The following is a 16,680-nucleotide window of genomic DNA, read 5'->3' as shown; positions in this document are numbered from 1 at the left end:
CAGGCTTGTCAGGCTAATGGGACGGTAGATCCCGGGGTCTGTAGTGGCTCCACCTTTGTGGAGTGGGATAACTGTTGCTGTGTACCATTCAGTAGGCAAAAAGCCTGAGGTGAGGCTATGATTGAACATGGTACTTATGTGTGGTGCCAGTTTGTTCTGTTATTCATGTAGAACGCAGCCTGGGATGTTGTCAGGTCCCATGGATGCTGTGTTCTTAGCTTTGAAGAGTGTGTTTTTTACCTGTGCAGTTGTGATTACAGGAACTTTGCATTCTTCCGGTATAGAAATGGGCCCTTTAGGGGGTGAGAGAGTGGTACTGCTAGCACTGAACCTATTTGCCAGGATATTGGCAATATCAATTGGTTCTGTTTATTTAGTGCCATTGTGCTGTAACTCAGAGCAGATCTGAGTGTTGCCATTAAGATTCTTGACATAGCTATAAAATGCTTTGTGGTTGTCTTTAGAATCAATGACAATTTTGTTTTCGTAACTAACTTTGGAGGATTTTATGAGGGATCTCAGCTTCTTACTGAGGCTGACCATGGAGTTCCTCCAATCATGGGATTTTACGCTTTTTTGCAGCAGTTTCTTTCTTCTGTTGTAGAGTTTGTTTATAGCAGGGGACCACCAGATTGGCTTCCTTTTTTTGGAGGATAGCATCTTGGTTCTGTTAGAGATTGCACGATCCATGCACTCATGTAAGTGCTTATAAAGTGCAATTGTATAGGACTCAGCAGTCGTACCTCTATTGTCTGTCAGCAAGGGTGTTGTGAAGTTTGCCACTTCTTTCTTAAGAAGTGTGGATTTGGCTTTGGAATAATTTTTTATGGTGGTTTCCCTAATAGGGGGTGGGGTGGGATGTGGATGTCTAGGGTGATTTGCTTATGGTCGGATCTGACCAACGAGGAATTGACCTGTGGTGTGAAACACTGATTGCCCATGTTGGTAATGACCAGGTCTAGGATACTGCTGCCCCTGGTGGGGGTGTTGATAAATTGATCCAAGGCATTGGAATTTATGAATTCCAGAAAACGTTGAGCACAAGAGTTGGTACATGAGTAGTTTTCCCAATTAATGGTGGAGTAGTTGAAATCACCCATTATTAGGCTGTTCGGTTGTACCCTAATATTTTCCAGTGTATCAAGAAATGGGGAGTGGGAATCCTGGGGCATTGTGGGGGATCTGTAGCAAGCTACAATTTGCATTGCAGTCTTGCCCAGAGTTAGTTGCACTTGGATAATCTTGGATGCATTATGCTGAGCAACTTGCCTGGAGATGTGGATATCCTTAATGAATATGGATACGCCTCCACCTTTAGTGCTTCGGTCCAGGTTAGATGGCCGAAAGGTGTGATATGAATTATAGCCTGGTAATGCAGGGGTGCTCTCTGGAGCCTTGAACCAGGTCTCTGTCACTGCACAGATGTCAATGCTCTCCATTTTAAGGAGTGTCTTGAGTGAGAGCATTTTAAGGTTTAGACTTCTAGCTTTAAGTAGTATTACCCTCAGATTTTGCTTGCTTGTAACAGTTACGGTGGTGAATTTGTCATTTGAATCATGCCTAAAAAAGGCACTATTGGGGTGGCAAGAGCCTTAGCCAGTATCCAGAATCCCAAGGGCGACAGGTACAGGCCATCTCTGGCAAAGCACCGTGGTTTGTCGATCATGTCATCCCAGGCAGACAGATACTAGATCCCCTTAGAATGACACCAGAAGCTTAGCCAATTGTTGAAGTCAATCATTTTGTCCTTGTACTGTGGTATCATTCTGGGTGATGGCAGGATGCTACTCAGTGCTAGGGTCATACCTGCCTGGGCTACAAGATCGGAAAGCTCCTCCATGTCTCTTTTCATGTAGTCCAGGCAGGTACATCTCAGGTCATTTACACCAGCATGCGCAATGACTGTTGTTGTGGAGTGACCTGAGTGCATGCGTTATGTGGCGGATCCTGGCACCTGACAGACAGTCTGGTGAGTGAAACATCAGTGTGCCTGACTATAGAGTCACCTATAACTAGAGAGTGTTGGGTACATTGTTATGCCTTATGGGCTGTGGTTGAGTGGCACACTGAGTTTGTGGGCTGTGTCTCATTTGGGTTGTGTTGGGAAGTGGAGGTTGCTTGTGTTTCTGCTTTGGAGGTCCCTGTTGCTTGGGTAGATTTTTTTGAGAGCCTCTGTGAATGTAGGTGTGTGTTTTGTATTTCTATGTGTGTGTTTTGGTGGTGTAGGTTTTGAGGGACTATGTGATGAGTGTGGTGTGGTGCAAGTGTTGACCTTCTCCTCTTGACTAGTCCAGTCTTGGGTGAAGAGAGCTTTGCTTCCAGTTTGGCTATATAAGTGCACCTCTCTTAGGTTGTAGTGTTGGGTGGTAGGAGGACAGGGTTGTCTGTGTACATGAGGCAATTGCTGCATTGCCCCAAGATGCCCAGATTCATCAGGTAGACAGGAGAAAACACCGTGAGCTCACCCTTAGACATAAGGTGATTATTTATTAAGTACTAAAAACTGTTTTCCTCTAGACAAGTGAGGAATGTTGAGTGCTGTAGTAATTTGTAGCTTATTTAGTGCTTACAATGAGTTCTGAACAAGTGCTGAGCTCAAAGAAACAAATTTGAGTGCTGAAGCTAGAAAACTGGCTAGTTCTAAGAAACAAAATTTAGCTAGAAGGCTTCCCTCCAACACAGAAAGGCTTGAGGGCTCAGAAGCTTACAGTCCTGGATACAGCAAATCTGTATCTGGACTAGATGACTTACAGGAAAGGCAGGAAACAAGCTTAGAAATTCTTTTTTTTTTTTTTTTTATGTAAAGTGGGAAGGGGAATGGAGGAGCAGAAGCTAGCTGGGTTGGACTTCTTAAATGTTCTGCCTGGAATAGGTAGAATGAGGTAATGACGCTAGACTGGGATGAGTGTCCCAGATCAAATTTACAGTAGGGGCGGGCAACTGCAAAGCCACCATGTACAAAAACAGGATACCAACAGGGAGGCAAACAAACCCAACCAGATGCTTAACAATTGTAGAAAATTCTACTTACCTCACACACAGTGAGTAAAATACAATTGCTATAAATAACTCAGAAATAAACAAAAAACAGGATATTTAATGTTATATATCACAGATTAGTTAGCTCAGAGCCCTTCCTCTGACTTTCTCCGATTAGCTCTGTGTGAAATGGCAGAAACCCTCACAAGTTAACTTCTTAAGTAACAAAACTGAAACCTGAAACAACTTTAAAAAAGCTTGAAAGAACCAATGAGGTGCTTACTCCAAGGCGTAGTCCAGGCAACCCCAGTCAGCCAATGACCACAAACAATTCACTCTCACTTTAATGCTATACTGTTTGGCTAAGCTATCATGGCCTGGGACATGTGCTCAGACACACAGCCTCTACTAACAAACAACTAGGCCCAATACACAAGCCTGAATATGGACAATGATACACTATCAGCACTACTTAGGTAGAAAAAAAAACTGCAGAAATGTTTAAACAGATAAATAATACAATTGTATTTTTTAGTTTGATCTGTTATGACTTTTATATTTTTTTGTATGTCTTTCTTGGAGTTTTTCTCCTCGGGCCTCTACTGAAAATGGACATGTATCCAGCTAGACTAGCCCAGTCAACAAATGTAAAATAAATAAATAAAATAAAGGGTCAAAGAGACTCTAGAGAATGCAAGCAAGCTATACGATACTCTCTGAGCAGGAAATGAGAACAAACAAACCCAACCAGATGCTTAACAGTTGTAGAAAATTCTACTTAATACCTCACACACAGTGAGTAAAGTAAAAGTGCAATAAATAACTCAGAAATAAGCAAAAAACAGGATACTTAATGCTATATATCACAGATAAGTTAGCTCAGAGCCCTTCCTCTGACTTCCACCGATAAGCTCAGTGTGAAATTATAGTCCTTCTATATTTATTCCTTATTAGACTAATAATTGAGTACAATGCACCATTTGGCAGGTACTTGACAAGGCACTTACAGCAGCTGGAGCAATGTCAGGAGTTCCTCACAAAGAAGATGAAGGGTGTAAACAACATGCCCTATGAAGGCAGACTATGAGCCCTATCTCTTTACTCTGTCTCTCACAGACTGTTAAGGGGTGACCTATGCCTGATCCACAAGGCACTCACAAGTCCAGCCCTGATGTAGCTGCTAAACATCCACAAGTCAACCAGCATGAGGGTCACCTGATCTAGGGATTTGAACTTAGTCATCGACTCAAACAAAACTTTCTGGAGAGACAGATGTGTCTCAGAGATCGCCCTTTCCTTGGAGCAAGCTTCAAATTCACATTAAGTAGAACCCTTCCCTGCCCCTCTTCAAACGCAGTTTGGCTCAAAGGATGGGGAATCACAAATTCACATTTAGGGTAGTGCCTATGCCCCTTATGGACAGGGGCAATCTGAAAGATTCTCAAAAAAAGCACAACCCCATGTCATCCTTCTGTCAGTAGCCTAGCAATCTCATGTGAACACACACACACACACACACACACACATATATATATATATATATATATATATATATATATATATATATATATATATAGGTTTACCATTAAATTTTTTTTTTTTTAAATATCGAAGTTAAAAAAAAATATGGTACTTACAGCGAACTATGTTGCCGAAAGTACACATTACCTAACGACCCTAATGTCAAAAATCAGCTGTTAATTCCAAAAATTTCAAACACGACATTTTATGCCACTTAGCAACAGGTCCACCCTTCCCGTAACTCCCAACTAGTACACCTAACATCCCATATATTCAGGGGTCAAGCCCCCCTGCACCCCCACACCCCCTAATTATATATTCCAACTCCGAGATCGCACTACAGTGAGGAAAGGGATGTATTTCCCTTACTGCACTGTACTAGGATCCCTGTACATAATCGAATGTTCATATTTGCAAATGCACACTACATTCGCATATGTAACATTCGATTGTGTAGCTTGCACACATATAAACTATTCGAGCATTTGTAGTTCTAATAGTTCATAGGCATACAATGCTACATCAGCAATGTAATAGTAAACCATATATATATATATATATATATATATATATATATATATATATATATATATATATATATATCACATCTGGGATTGCACAATAGTGGGGCAAGGGCAAAGTCTACTTTAAACATTTTGAACTTATGACATTTTGAACCTTCAACAACATTTTATACTGCTGACATTTTGACAGGGAACTGTATATATATATATATATATATATATATATATATATATATATATATATATATATATATATATATATATATATATATATATATACATATATACATATACTATAGAGAAAAAGATGTTTGTCTATGTATATAGTTAGATACAGTTATAGATATAGCTATATAAAACACTTCCACTGTGAGTGGGCGACAGCAAAAGCAACAAAGATTGGAATCCTTAAACTGCATTCACTGAAAAAAAAACTTGCAGAAAAACACTTTTTTTATGTACCTCTAATGTGAGGGACAACCACCCTGCAAACTTACATATACTAACTCCATGGTCACACCAGCTTGAAAGAGTGGAAAAATTCCCTCAAAAAGGAAATCCCTTCCAGCATAACTCACGCTCAGGGATTGCATATGGAGGAATGCTTATCTCCAGTTTGTAGAACATCTGGCAAGTGCAGCTCAACTTCATCTAATGCAAAACTTTTGTATCATTACATCTGACTGTTATATAATGCATCTTACAAATGAATACTGGCCTGATGGTTGGGAGGGTGGCCTAATGGTTAAGGTGTTTGCCTTCCAAACACAACATGCAGGGTTTGAGTCTCACAAGGGATAATTGGCTAGGCTGAAAATTGCTCACAAGGTCAGTTAGCTTAGTATGAACCTATAATTACATTTTATGTGTAATTGTTCTGAATGCCATATTTGTGCTGCATTTCTCTCCAAGTTTCCACTAAAAATGACTATTGTAGCTCATTTGGACGATTTTTAGTTAACAATTGGAAATAAAAAAAGAAATAAATAAAAGTATAAGTATCTCCATCAGTATTGTTCATTACATATTTTTCAGAATTAATAAGTATTATATATACCGCTGTATATACAAAATTGCTTTTTTAAGCTGTAATGCAGTTATAATTATCATATCTAGAATCTCAGTATGACTATTTGTGAGTAGCACAAACATGGCGTAATCTTTCTTAAACCTACCAGATTCTGAGGGACCAGTGTTATTATGACAGCTTCCATGTCCAGGACTAGGATTAGTATCTCCCAAATGGAAAATTGTCATTAAAAGATGTTATAAAATAATGTGTTTCTGAGAATACAATTCTGATGGTACTGACAGCAGTAGTTATCATGATTTTAACTCCTGTTTGTTTATAATCCCCATAACAATGCTAATTCGATATTTGTACCGAATTGTATTATGTGGCTGTACAAAGGGACAAGGAGAACAACTTCTAGGTATTACGATACAATGTTCATCTGAGAAGAACAGTTTCTAGTTTTTACACTGCAATCTTCATCTTATTGGCAAAGTGCCAATAAAACAGAGAGCATTATTTGAATAGAAAGCCATTTTTGTTTTTCTATTTTTTTTTTTTTTTTTTTTTATTGGGGGGTGTTGCAATCATCATCTAAATGTTAGTTCTACTGATATTCACCACTAACTGTAACACCGCTTCTTACATGACCTACAAAAACATTGCTTCAGCACTGGAAGGTGAAATAAGAAACAAAAAATAAAGCTTTCAGTGCAAGCACAATGCTCCAGTTTCATGTGAAATGTGTATTTTGACAATAGTAAGTCTGTTATTCACATCAGCAAAACAAAAGTATATGTTACATGTGACAGACAAAAAACATTCCCTTATAAAAATGATACATAGTGCCTGTCATGGCAAAACATCACATTATTAGGGAGAGAATGGATATCACATTGCAGGTTATTATGGACAATGAATGAAATTCACATTATTAGGGAAAGACTGGATATCACATAGCAGGTTATTGTGGACAATGAATGAAACTCACATTTTTAGGGAAAGACTGGATATCACATAGCAAGTTATTATGGACAATGAATGAAATAACTGACACAAAATATTTGTAATTATTAAGCAGGTTTAGCCATTTATTTTATTTATTTTACATTTGTTTATTGGGAAAGTCCAACTGGGCAAGCAGTCCTTTTACAGTCGAGGCCCGGAGAGAAAATCTCCACATTATACACAACAGAGATATTGTACAAATCCCGAGTTACGTGTCACAATATATACAAAGATGTTTAAAGCAGTGAAAAATTAACAATTTAAAGTTTGTTTAGCTTTGCAGTACACCATTTATAGAGTTAACATAAGCACACTGTAATGGGATTTAAATTGAAAAAAAAAATGCAACGCTCTAACAAGAAGTTAAATCTGTCTAAAATGATATATTACTGTAGCTGGCCCTTGTAAGCATATTTCTAACCAGGGTTAGTTCAAGTGAATATCCATGTATTAGCTAAGTGGGATAGGAGTCATTTTTTTAAACTTTGATGTACCGATAAGGGATCTTAGGTTTAGAGGCAAAGAATTCCAGATTTTGGCTATGCAGCTTGAGTAAAGGGGATCACCAGCAGCATTATTAGTTTTGGTTATGTTTACCAGTGATTTATTATTGGACCATAATACCTAGTTACTGGAGTAGTGTTGTAGTATGTTTTGAAGGGATGGAGTTTTTTTCTGGTTGGTTAAGTATTCAATGAACTATTGTAAGTTGGTTGTAAGATAGGAGATTGGGCAGTTCTAGCCAAAAGAGTTGTTTTAGCGCCAATCAATGGTGAGATCTTTAAGCAGAATCTGTGGCAATCTTTACAATTTTATCATAGCAAATGTTGAGATTTCTTATGTCTGATTTCTTTAGGTTCCTGAGAATGGATGAAGCATAGAGGAGGGTAGAGGCAAGGTGGTTCTTGCAATGGTGGCCTTTGTGTTGTTAGTTAGAAACTGTTTATTCCTATGTATGGTACCAATTTTTTTAGTGTACTTTCTTTATTGTCTGGGCTATATGTATGTCAAATTTCATGTTGTTATAAATACCAACCCTGAGAAATTTGGTTTGGGATACTGGATAAATAGTGGTAATGTTTGTTGATGAGATATTGAATGATGGGTGGTGGGCTGTCTGGCCATTGTGGGACGAAAAAGCATGAGCTTAGTTTTGTTAAGGTTGAGAATAAGCTGTGCATTAGCCATGATTCCACCAGAGTGAAAGAATGCTGTGTTATTTGCTGAAGTGGTTGAAGTGATGGAGCAGCACAATATCAAAGCTGAATTGTCTGGGTACTGGACAAGGGTAGCATGTAGGGTATCAGTGTGAAGATTGTTAGCAAATATAGTAAAGAGAAGAGGACCTAGGGTACACCCTTTTGGAACTCCCAACATGGCAGCCAGTAGAGGAGAGAGTTTTGGTTGTTATTTTATGGCTTGTTGCCATACAATTAAGTAGTCCTACAACCATGCAATTGCAAATTGGCTATGTTTTAGTTCAGAAAGTACATTTAAGAGTTTATTATGTGAGACAGCATCAAGTGCTTTAGATACATTGAGAAAGATATATGAAATGCATTTGCCTTCATTTTGGTGTTGGTTAACAGTGTTAGTAAAGCTGATCAGGGCAGTGGTAGTACTATGGTTTGGACAGAATCCATGCTGAGTGTTAAATAGACGATTATTAGATAAAAGATTGTCTAGAATTTGTGAATGAATGCCTTTTTCTAGAATTTTGGGTAATGCAGATAAGATAGCTATAGGCTGTTGAGATACTGCCTTTGTGTAATCAGATGATATGTAATATTTTCCAGACTACTGTCTCTTGGTGTGCTGAGATCAACCGATTTATGAGGATAGATACTGGATAGGAGATGGTTTTGTCAGCAATTTTAAGGTACTCTATAAGTAATTTATCAGCTGCTAGGATTGTAGGTTTGAGCTTTTAAGTTATTTATTTATAGTATGAATGGGGACAGGTTGGAAGGAAAAGTTATTGGCATCCTTATTTGGTGCTGAATGAACAGGTGGGGGAGAATTGCAGTTGTTGTTTGAGAGGGCTGGTATGGATTAGGTGAAGTATCTGTTAAATTCTGTGGCTATTCTATCTGCAGTATTAGTAGGTGATGGGCAAAGTGCTGTGACTTGTTTACGTTGTAGGATTTTCTTTACAGCTGAAGAGAACTTTTGTGGGCTCTTGTGGAGTTTTGATTGGATATTGCTGTAGTGGTTTTGTTTGTCTTGTTTAATTTGTCTTTTAGCTTTGTTTCTTAATTCTAAATATGTCTGTTGATTTACTAGAGTTTTATTTTATTTTTGCATTATATTTCCCAGGCCTTATCTCTTGTCTTTAGTTGTGATCTTGTTTCTTTGATTAGCCATGAGGCAACATTGGATTTTATCCTTATTGTTCTAGGAGGAACCAGTTTGTTTAAAATGTAAAGGAAAGTGGAGTTAAAATACTCTACTGCAGCTACTAATGGGTGATATTTAAGTGGTGACCAAATGCAGTGTTTGAGGGTGGATACAAAGTCTTGGGGACTAAAATTTGTTTTATTGCAAATTTGGTGGTAAGTGGTGAGTTTTAATAGATTTTTTCAGTGCCTGAGAACATAGGTTGGAAGGTGGTCACTGAAGCAACAGCCAAAGTGTAGGGAAGGAGCTGGTCTATTTGTTAAGATCCAGTCGAGGTTTGATGTTTTGTCAACCCTAGTGGAAAATTTAATTATTTGGGTGATGCCACGAAGGGTAATAAGATTGGCAGGATTTAGTCAGTTACAGGAGAATCAGTCAATATTAAAGCCCCCTGACCCCAATTATGATTGTTTCCTCAGGAAGGGATTCTGGTGTCCAGTGGAAGATGTGTTCTAAAGTGGGAAGGGCATTTACTGCTGGAATATAGGCTCCTACTATACTGAAGTATTTCTTGGAGTTTATTTTTTGTTTAGTATACAGTATTTCTGTGTTATTAAAATCTGGGGTGACTTGATCAATAGTTTCTAGGATGTTTTTTTTTAATAAAATAGCTATACCACCACCTCTTTTGCTCTTTCTGTCTAGCCTATGTATGTTATATCCTGGTGGTATTATTTTAGCATTGCTGATATCTTTTGAGGTTTATATTTAGTAGCAGTAAATTGGTTTCTTTTCTGGGGAGGTTTAATGCATTCTGGGCCTGGATGGTGGGCTGGAGATTGAGATGGGTTGGGTTATTTTTGGGGGCCAGGATTAGGGTGGATATCACCACTAAGAATAAGTTGAGATGCTACATGTATAATCACTTTTAGGAATTTAGCTATAAACTTATAGTATTTCAGGGAAATGTGAGGATAAGATTGTTGAGGGGAGTATACCAAATGTGGCTTGATCAATTTCTGTGGCATTATAGATTATTGGCTATATCATGCTCATTGTGAGTTTTTGCTGTAACGGATTTGGAGAAGGGGTACTATGGGATGATGATAGGATGTTTAGCTGAGTGTGGTAGGAAGTCAGATGGACAGCTGTTGCGAGAATTAAAGCAGCTGTAGGGTATAAAGGTAGCATATTGTCCTGGTGAAGTTATATGCGAGCAGTATAAAATACAAAATATGTATATAGAGGGAATTGAGAGAACTTGGTTACAGCAACATTTTGGAATCTGGGTGTCCTTAATGTTATTGTATTAGTAGTGTGGAATTCTTATCTGGAGATATATTTAAGGTGTTCATAGACCAAATGTATATGTAGAGTTTGGGGGACTTAGTGAGTATTGGAATGCTGTGTTGAGGAGAATTTGTTTGTGACTGGTTACTGGAGAAGAGGGGAGTGGCTAGTTAAAAACAAAATGTAGATATAGTGAGGGTGGATGGAAATGAGGGAAGGGCTGGAGTGCAGAATGAGCCTGAGCAGAGTGAGGGTGAACAGAGTGAGTAGTTCCAGTTAGCAGCGTGCTCTTTGAGCAAAAAAAAAAATCTTAAACCTTGGCCCAGAATGGTAAGATTAGTAGCTTCTAAATGAAACTTTTTCCACAAGTTTTTTTAAGCTAATTGCAGCTTGGACTGCCTCTCAGGGCTTCCCAGTATTTTATTTTAATGTGCAGCTAAAGTTGAGGTTGGAGAAGACTTATACACTATGATTAAATTAAATGCAGTATAGCTTAACATGGGGTAGCCTACAGAAAAGGTCTGTAAATTAATGGGGCTACGGAAACCTGAACAAAAAGGCATTAATGCTAGCTGCTGTCCCTGGTGGTGTGCTCACCAATACGTGCTAACAATTCCTGTCAGATTAAGCAGAAACCCAAGGTGTGTGAGTTACGTTGATTTGTGAAGGTACACTTTCTTCCCTTTTGCACTTTGGGGTTCTTGGTCACTTCTTGTTGTTATCAAGTCACAAATTACAGAAGATTCAGAAAACTTAATGCATAATTAGCATATATTAAGGGAATATTGGTAAGCATACGACACCACAGGTACATGCAGCAAAAGGGTTATTTAAAAATGATAAATGGTTTAACTGATGTCTGGTAAGTACCAGCATTTACTATGTTGTGCAATGTGTATAAGGGATTGTACAGACAGTGGATTATCTTAGCATTTCTAAACAAAAAAATAAAATGCTAAACTCATGTACTTAGTTAGCATGGAGTAATCAACTATGTTGATTCATCTCTGATGTATTTTTTAAAAGACACTATTGGCCACCCATTCTTTTTAGTATATAAATGTATGGCTTTTTGTTGTTTGCTGCTCCTTAGTCTTTTTAGATAATAAAACATTTATATAATATAATAAAAAATTAATTGGATATAAGTACTGGAAAACAAAATGTAACGAGTCATATCTGAGTGGACAACAGTATCTAATAAGTTTGAAAAGTCACAAACTTGTGTGGCATTTGAAAGATGCACTTGGCAGGAAAAGGGTTAATGAATGAAACAAATTGACAGGTTCCTTTTGTTTCTTTGGTTATAGTATTGAAATGCACGGCTTCTTTAACTTAGTCAGGTATTGTAAATAATCATTTCCTGTTTTGTAATTAGCTAACTAATGCTTACCAGAGATTGCACCCAAGCAGATCTTAAGACAAAAGGATTTTTATCCTGATATAAATCTAAAAGTTACAAGATATGGTCTCCATGCAGCATTCAAAGATTTTGTTGTCGGAAGAAGACACTCTTTCTAAACGTTGATACAGCAATAAATGACACACATCAGTCGAGAGGCAAACTCAAAACAAAATAGGTCATTAAAATGGTTCTACCTGACAATGCCGAAAGCTGACAATGCCGACGATGAGAACACCGACACCAGAAGATTGAAAACTGAGATGACCGATGGATGAAAACCCCAACGCTGAGAACACCGACATGTGAAAAGGCTGTGTAAGTATGCAGTAGTGACGGACATTAGGGTTAGGGTGCGAGTAAGGTAAGTGTGCGATATTGACAGACTCTAGGAATAGGGGTGGGTTAAGTGAGTTAGGGTTAGGGCGCGGGTTAGGTGAGTGTGCGATAGTGACAGTCTTTAGGGTTAGGGGTGGGTTAAGTGAGTTAGGGTTAGGGCGCGGGTTAGGTGAGTGTGCAATAGTGACAGTCTTTAGGGTTAGGGGCAGGTTAAGTGATTTAGGGTTAGGGCGCGGGTTAGGTGAGTTTGCAATAGTGACACTCTTTAGGGTTAGGGGCGGGTTAAGTGAGTTAGGGTTAGGGTGTGGGTTAGGTGAGTGTGCGATAGTGACAGTCTTTAGGGTTAGGGGCGGGTTAAGTGAGTTAGGGTTAGGGCGAATGTTAGGTGAGTGTGCAATAGTGACAGTGTTTAGGGTTAGGGGCGGGTTAAGTGAGTTAGGGTTAGGACGCGGGTTAGGTGAGTGTGCGATAGTGACGGACCTTAGGGTTAGGGTTTGGGTTAAGGTTATAGATAGTTGTGTATGTAAGGTTTAGTGTGGGTTTGTAAGGATTTTGGTGTGCTTGTGTTGTGTGTGTGCTTTTTGGACAGGGGATTTGTTTTGTTTGTTGATTTTTGGATTGTGGTGTGTCGGGCATGTTAGGTTTCGTGTTTGTGAACTTTTGTTTATGTGGTGTCGGTGATTTTGTTGTCGGTGTTGTAGTGCATCGGTGTTGTCAGGTAGACCCATTAAAACATATGTCTAGATGAAGAAAAAAAAAAACATACAGTGTCCCAACTGACGAAACATCCACAAAGTCAACAACAAATATTTGGTGCTCAGATAGGTTCTAATCAAAAATGGCATTAAAAATCCTATTGGCAGTGAAAATCCCAGCTAGCCATCCAAAATTATACTTAAAAAGTACTACATTATGAGATATTGAGTATCCAGCCCAGACAATATCCATAAGAAGTGCAAAATTATGAAATATTAAGTATCCATTTCAAATTCCATACCCAGACTTGCTGACACTATCCTATTAAGCAAATATCAAACCCAAGTTAATGGGTATCTGTCCGTACTTCCTCTCCTGATATTAACAAGCCTCCTTCCTACTATCAGTCTACTCTGAGAGCTGCTGTTCCCAAGGAGCAGTGCAACTTGGGCCAGGAACAAAATATAACCTAGCCCCAGGTCACAGCTTTCTCCACAGGCCTTTCTTCTTCCTACTTCATTACCACTGTGTCTTTTGGAACACAAAATACAGAAAGCAGAGCTCCCTGACTCTTCCTTCTGCCTCACTCATATTACAGTCACTTACAGGACACAGATACAGCACTAACATATCGTCTACAGCTAACTACAGTCAAGAATGATAATACAACCAAACATAGTGAGAAAAAACTCCATTACCTAAAACCAAATGAGTGTAGGAAGCTCTGCAGAATGGATAACTACTTGCTACCATTTGTCAGAGCATCACTACATAATCTGAGAATTCTATTTTTGTTTTGATAGGTTTTAGGTTATATGTCTTGTTGTCTATTTCTTTAATTAAAAAGGTAAGACACTTTAACTTTTTGCTTTGTTTTGTCATGTCCATTTTTGGTAAGCATTAAAATTGCATTTTAAAGAAAATCTTCTAATTTGAAATTAACTCAAAGGCATTTATATTTGTTGTAAAAGACAAGATGCCGTATTAAGAAGCCATTGTCATTCCAGCGGTATAACAACTTTCCATAAAGAACATATTATATAAGTAGATTTTATTACACTCTGATAAACCCAGATGATGGCCTAAATGATCATTTATGAATTTGGTAGAATGAAGAACTATAAAACGAAATGGATAAAAAGTGTTTGTAGCCGCACTGTAAACAGTTTTGTAGTACTGATTAACATTAGATGGACACTCTCAACTGAAGTTCTTCTCTACACTAATCAGACTGAGGAGAATGGAGAGGGTGTCTGTGGCAGTGTACACAAGGAGATTTGGGGAAACAGTAGTATATTCAGTTGTTTTAATGATGCAAAAATATAAAATTATTGGATAAATGTCCCTGGAAGTATGATAGCATATTGATAAAAAAAAGACATGAAAATGAATGCAAAAAAATTCAGAGGTGTACCTGAGAATTTAAAAGTAGTACCTTAGAATGAATACTGCCTTTAGACTGCGGTGGTGGTGCTGCGGTAGCATTGTCGCCTGACAGTAAGATGTTGTCTTGTTCGATTCTCAGCTAGAGCGTCTTCTGTGTGGAGACATACGTGAATGGGCGTACCATCATTATAGGTTGTGCGTCAGGGCCGGCAATTCGGCATGCAGAAATCTACTGCCAATCATTAGCGGACCGGAGTTCAGCTGTGGCGACACCTAACTGGGAAAAAGCTGAAAAATACAACAGCATCCTTAGAATACTGCCTTTCATGATGTAGAAGCTCTTTTTTCAAAATAGGGAAATAGAGCATGGCATGTAATTTGACCATTTGGCAAGATGAAGACTTACCAGGATAATGGGAACAAGAAATACCAATAAGAAATGAAATTGAAGAAAATATTTTTGTAAAGAAAATAATACTGAGCAGAAATTTAGCAATACAAATATAAAGAGATACACAAATACCTTTTAGTAACAGGTCCTTGGGATGGGAGAGATGAGGGTGTAAGTAATGGAGGCCTAAAATGCAAGGACGGTCTGCATGATCATTTATACAAGACTAGAGTAATATAGTTTGAAGTTAGGAGACCATGATCGTTAAGGATGCTAAAATCTGTTCTAGCTTAATCTGTTGAGTTATAAAGCAAGACATGTCCAGGATAGACACTATAAGCAATGACCAAAGATAAAATTGATTGTTTTAAAGAAAGCAAACTGACCTGATGAAAGTAGGAGATTGTTGTAAGACAGTAGTATTTACTATAATTAATGGACAGAGATGAATGAAAAATTAGAAACAATTTAATAAGAATTGAAAAATGAAAAAAGAACAGTAAGTAAACTGAAATCTGTTATATTAACACTGATATTAAATAAAGTACATAAGGAATTCTACAGGAGCAATACTGAATATCTTCAGTGTGATCTTTATTACTGAAAATATTATTTTCTGTTTCTTTCTTTTTAGGAAACCTAAATGTAAGGCTGACAAATGGCACAGATCGTTGCAATGGTAAACTTGAAGTGAACAATGGTACTGAGTGGGGAGCAGTTTGCAATAATTATTGGAATATAAACCATGCCAGTGCTGTGTGCAGGGAGCTGAAATGTGGACATGCGCTTTCTGTACAAGGAAATAATTCTTCAGAAGAAGAATCCAGGAGTGTATTGCTCAGTGATGTAGTGTGTTATGGATGGGAATCTTCATTTTCTCAATGCATAGTTACTCCCTGGTTGCAGCCTTCATGTAACAATTCTCAAACAGCCAGCATAACATGCTCAGGTACAACATCTAATACAAAAATACCAATCACATTATAAAATGCTGCTAGGTTTAATGTGATATTTTTTTTCCAGCATCATTAGTTGCTTGTGTCTGTGTTGTTGTACATGTTATGTACTGATCAGGGTATATGTTTTTTTCTTTTCCATCACAATGGTCAATGAATTAGAATAGCAGCTTGTTCACTCCATCTTACAAAATAAATCAGTCATGGCATAAGAAAACTGTTTTGCTGTGGACACTCTTGTCAGATAGGAATCCAAGCTCACAACTGAGTAGAAAGGTTATCACTTTGCTTAAGTTCTTGAATCCTGTTTTTCATGTTGCTCTACCATGATTGACATAACTTGTACAGCTGGAGGTATAGACTCAGCATGCTCACACTATTACAAAACACAGTTCTTTCATATGCCCAAAAAACAAAGGCATGCTTCCCAAACAGTAAGCCACCTGGATGTTTTATCCTCTCCTCATATCTGCTTTTCAGTTAACAACATTCTGCTACTATTAGGTAGTGTGAGTGTGGTGATGGGGTAAAGGAGGGGGTAAAAATGGCAAGTTAAGACAGTAAATTAGGTCTTCTAGGAGGGAAAACAACTGCAGGACAGAAGTGAAGAAAGAAGATCTGGTAGCACAACCATGAACAATGCAGAAGGCTGTGAATAAAAAATGTTTAAAGCATCGGATATACATATTTCTGAAAGAGTAAAACAATTGTAGAAGGGAATAAATGGGACATAATGAGTGCTCATGGGATAAGTGGAACAGGAGAAGATGGCTACCTATGGATGGCAATATAACATGCAGTGAGAGTGAGAAAAGTTTTATAAATGCATTTCCATTAGT

General features: G+C 38.0%; 1 protein-coding gene across 1 annotated transcript in view; it reads left to right on the top strand.

The window, feature by feature from the left end:
- Nucleotides 1-16,680, top strand: part of LOC122815622 (deleted in malignant brain tumors 1 protein-like) — a 569,610-nt gene that overhangs the window by 104,385 nt on the left and 448,545 nt on the right. The window contains exon 4 of the mRNA XM_044088283.1: nucleotides 15,520-15,834. Within this exon, the coding sequence (XP_043944218.1) occupies nucleotides 15,520-15,834 (315 nt within the window). The remainder of the gene's footprint in view (nucleotides 1-15,519; nucleotides 15,835-16,680) is intronic.

This window comes from Protopterus annectens, chromosome 1.part1, assembly GCF_019279795.1.
Source record: "Protopterus annectens isolate FY-2018-M chromosome 1.part1, PAN1.0, whole genome shotgun sequence".
Taxonomy (NCBI): Eukaryota; Metazoa; Chordata; order Ceratodontiformes; family Protopteridae; genus Protopterus; species Protopterus annectens.
This window is presented reverse-complemented; position numbering and strand designations above follow the sequence as displayed.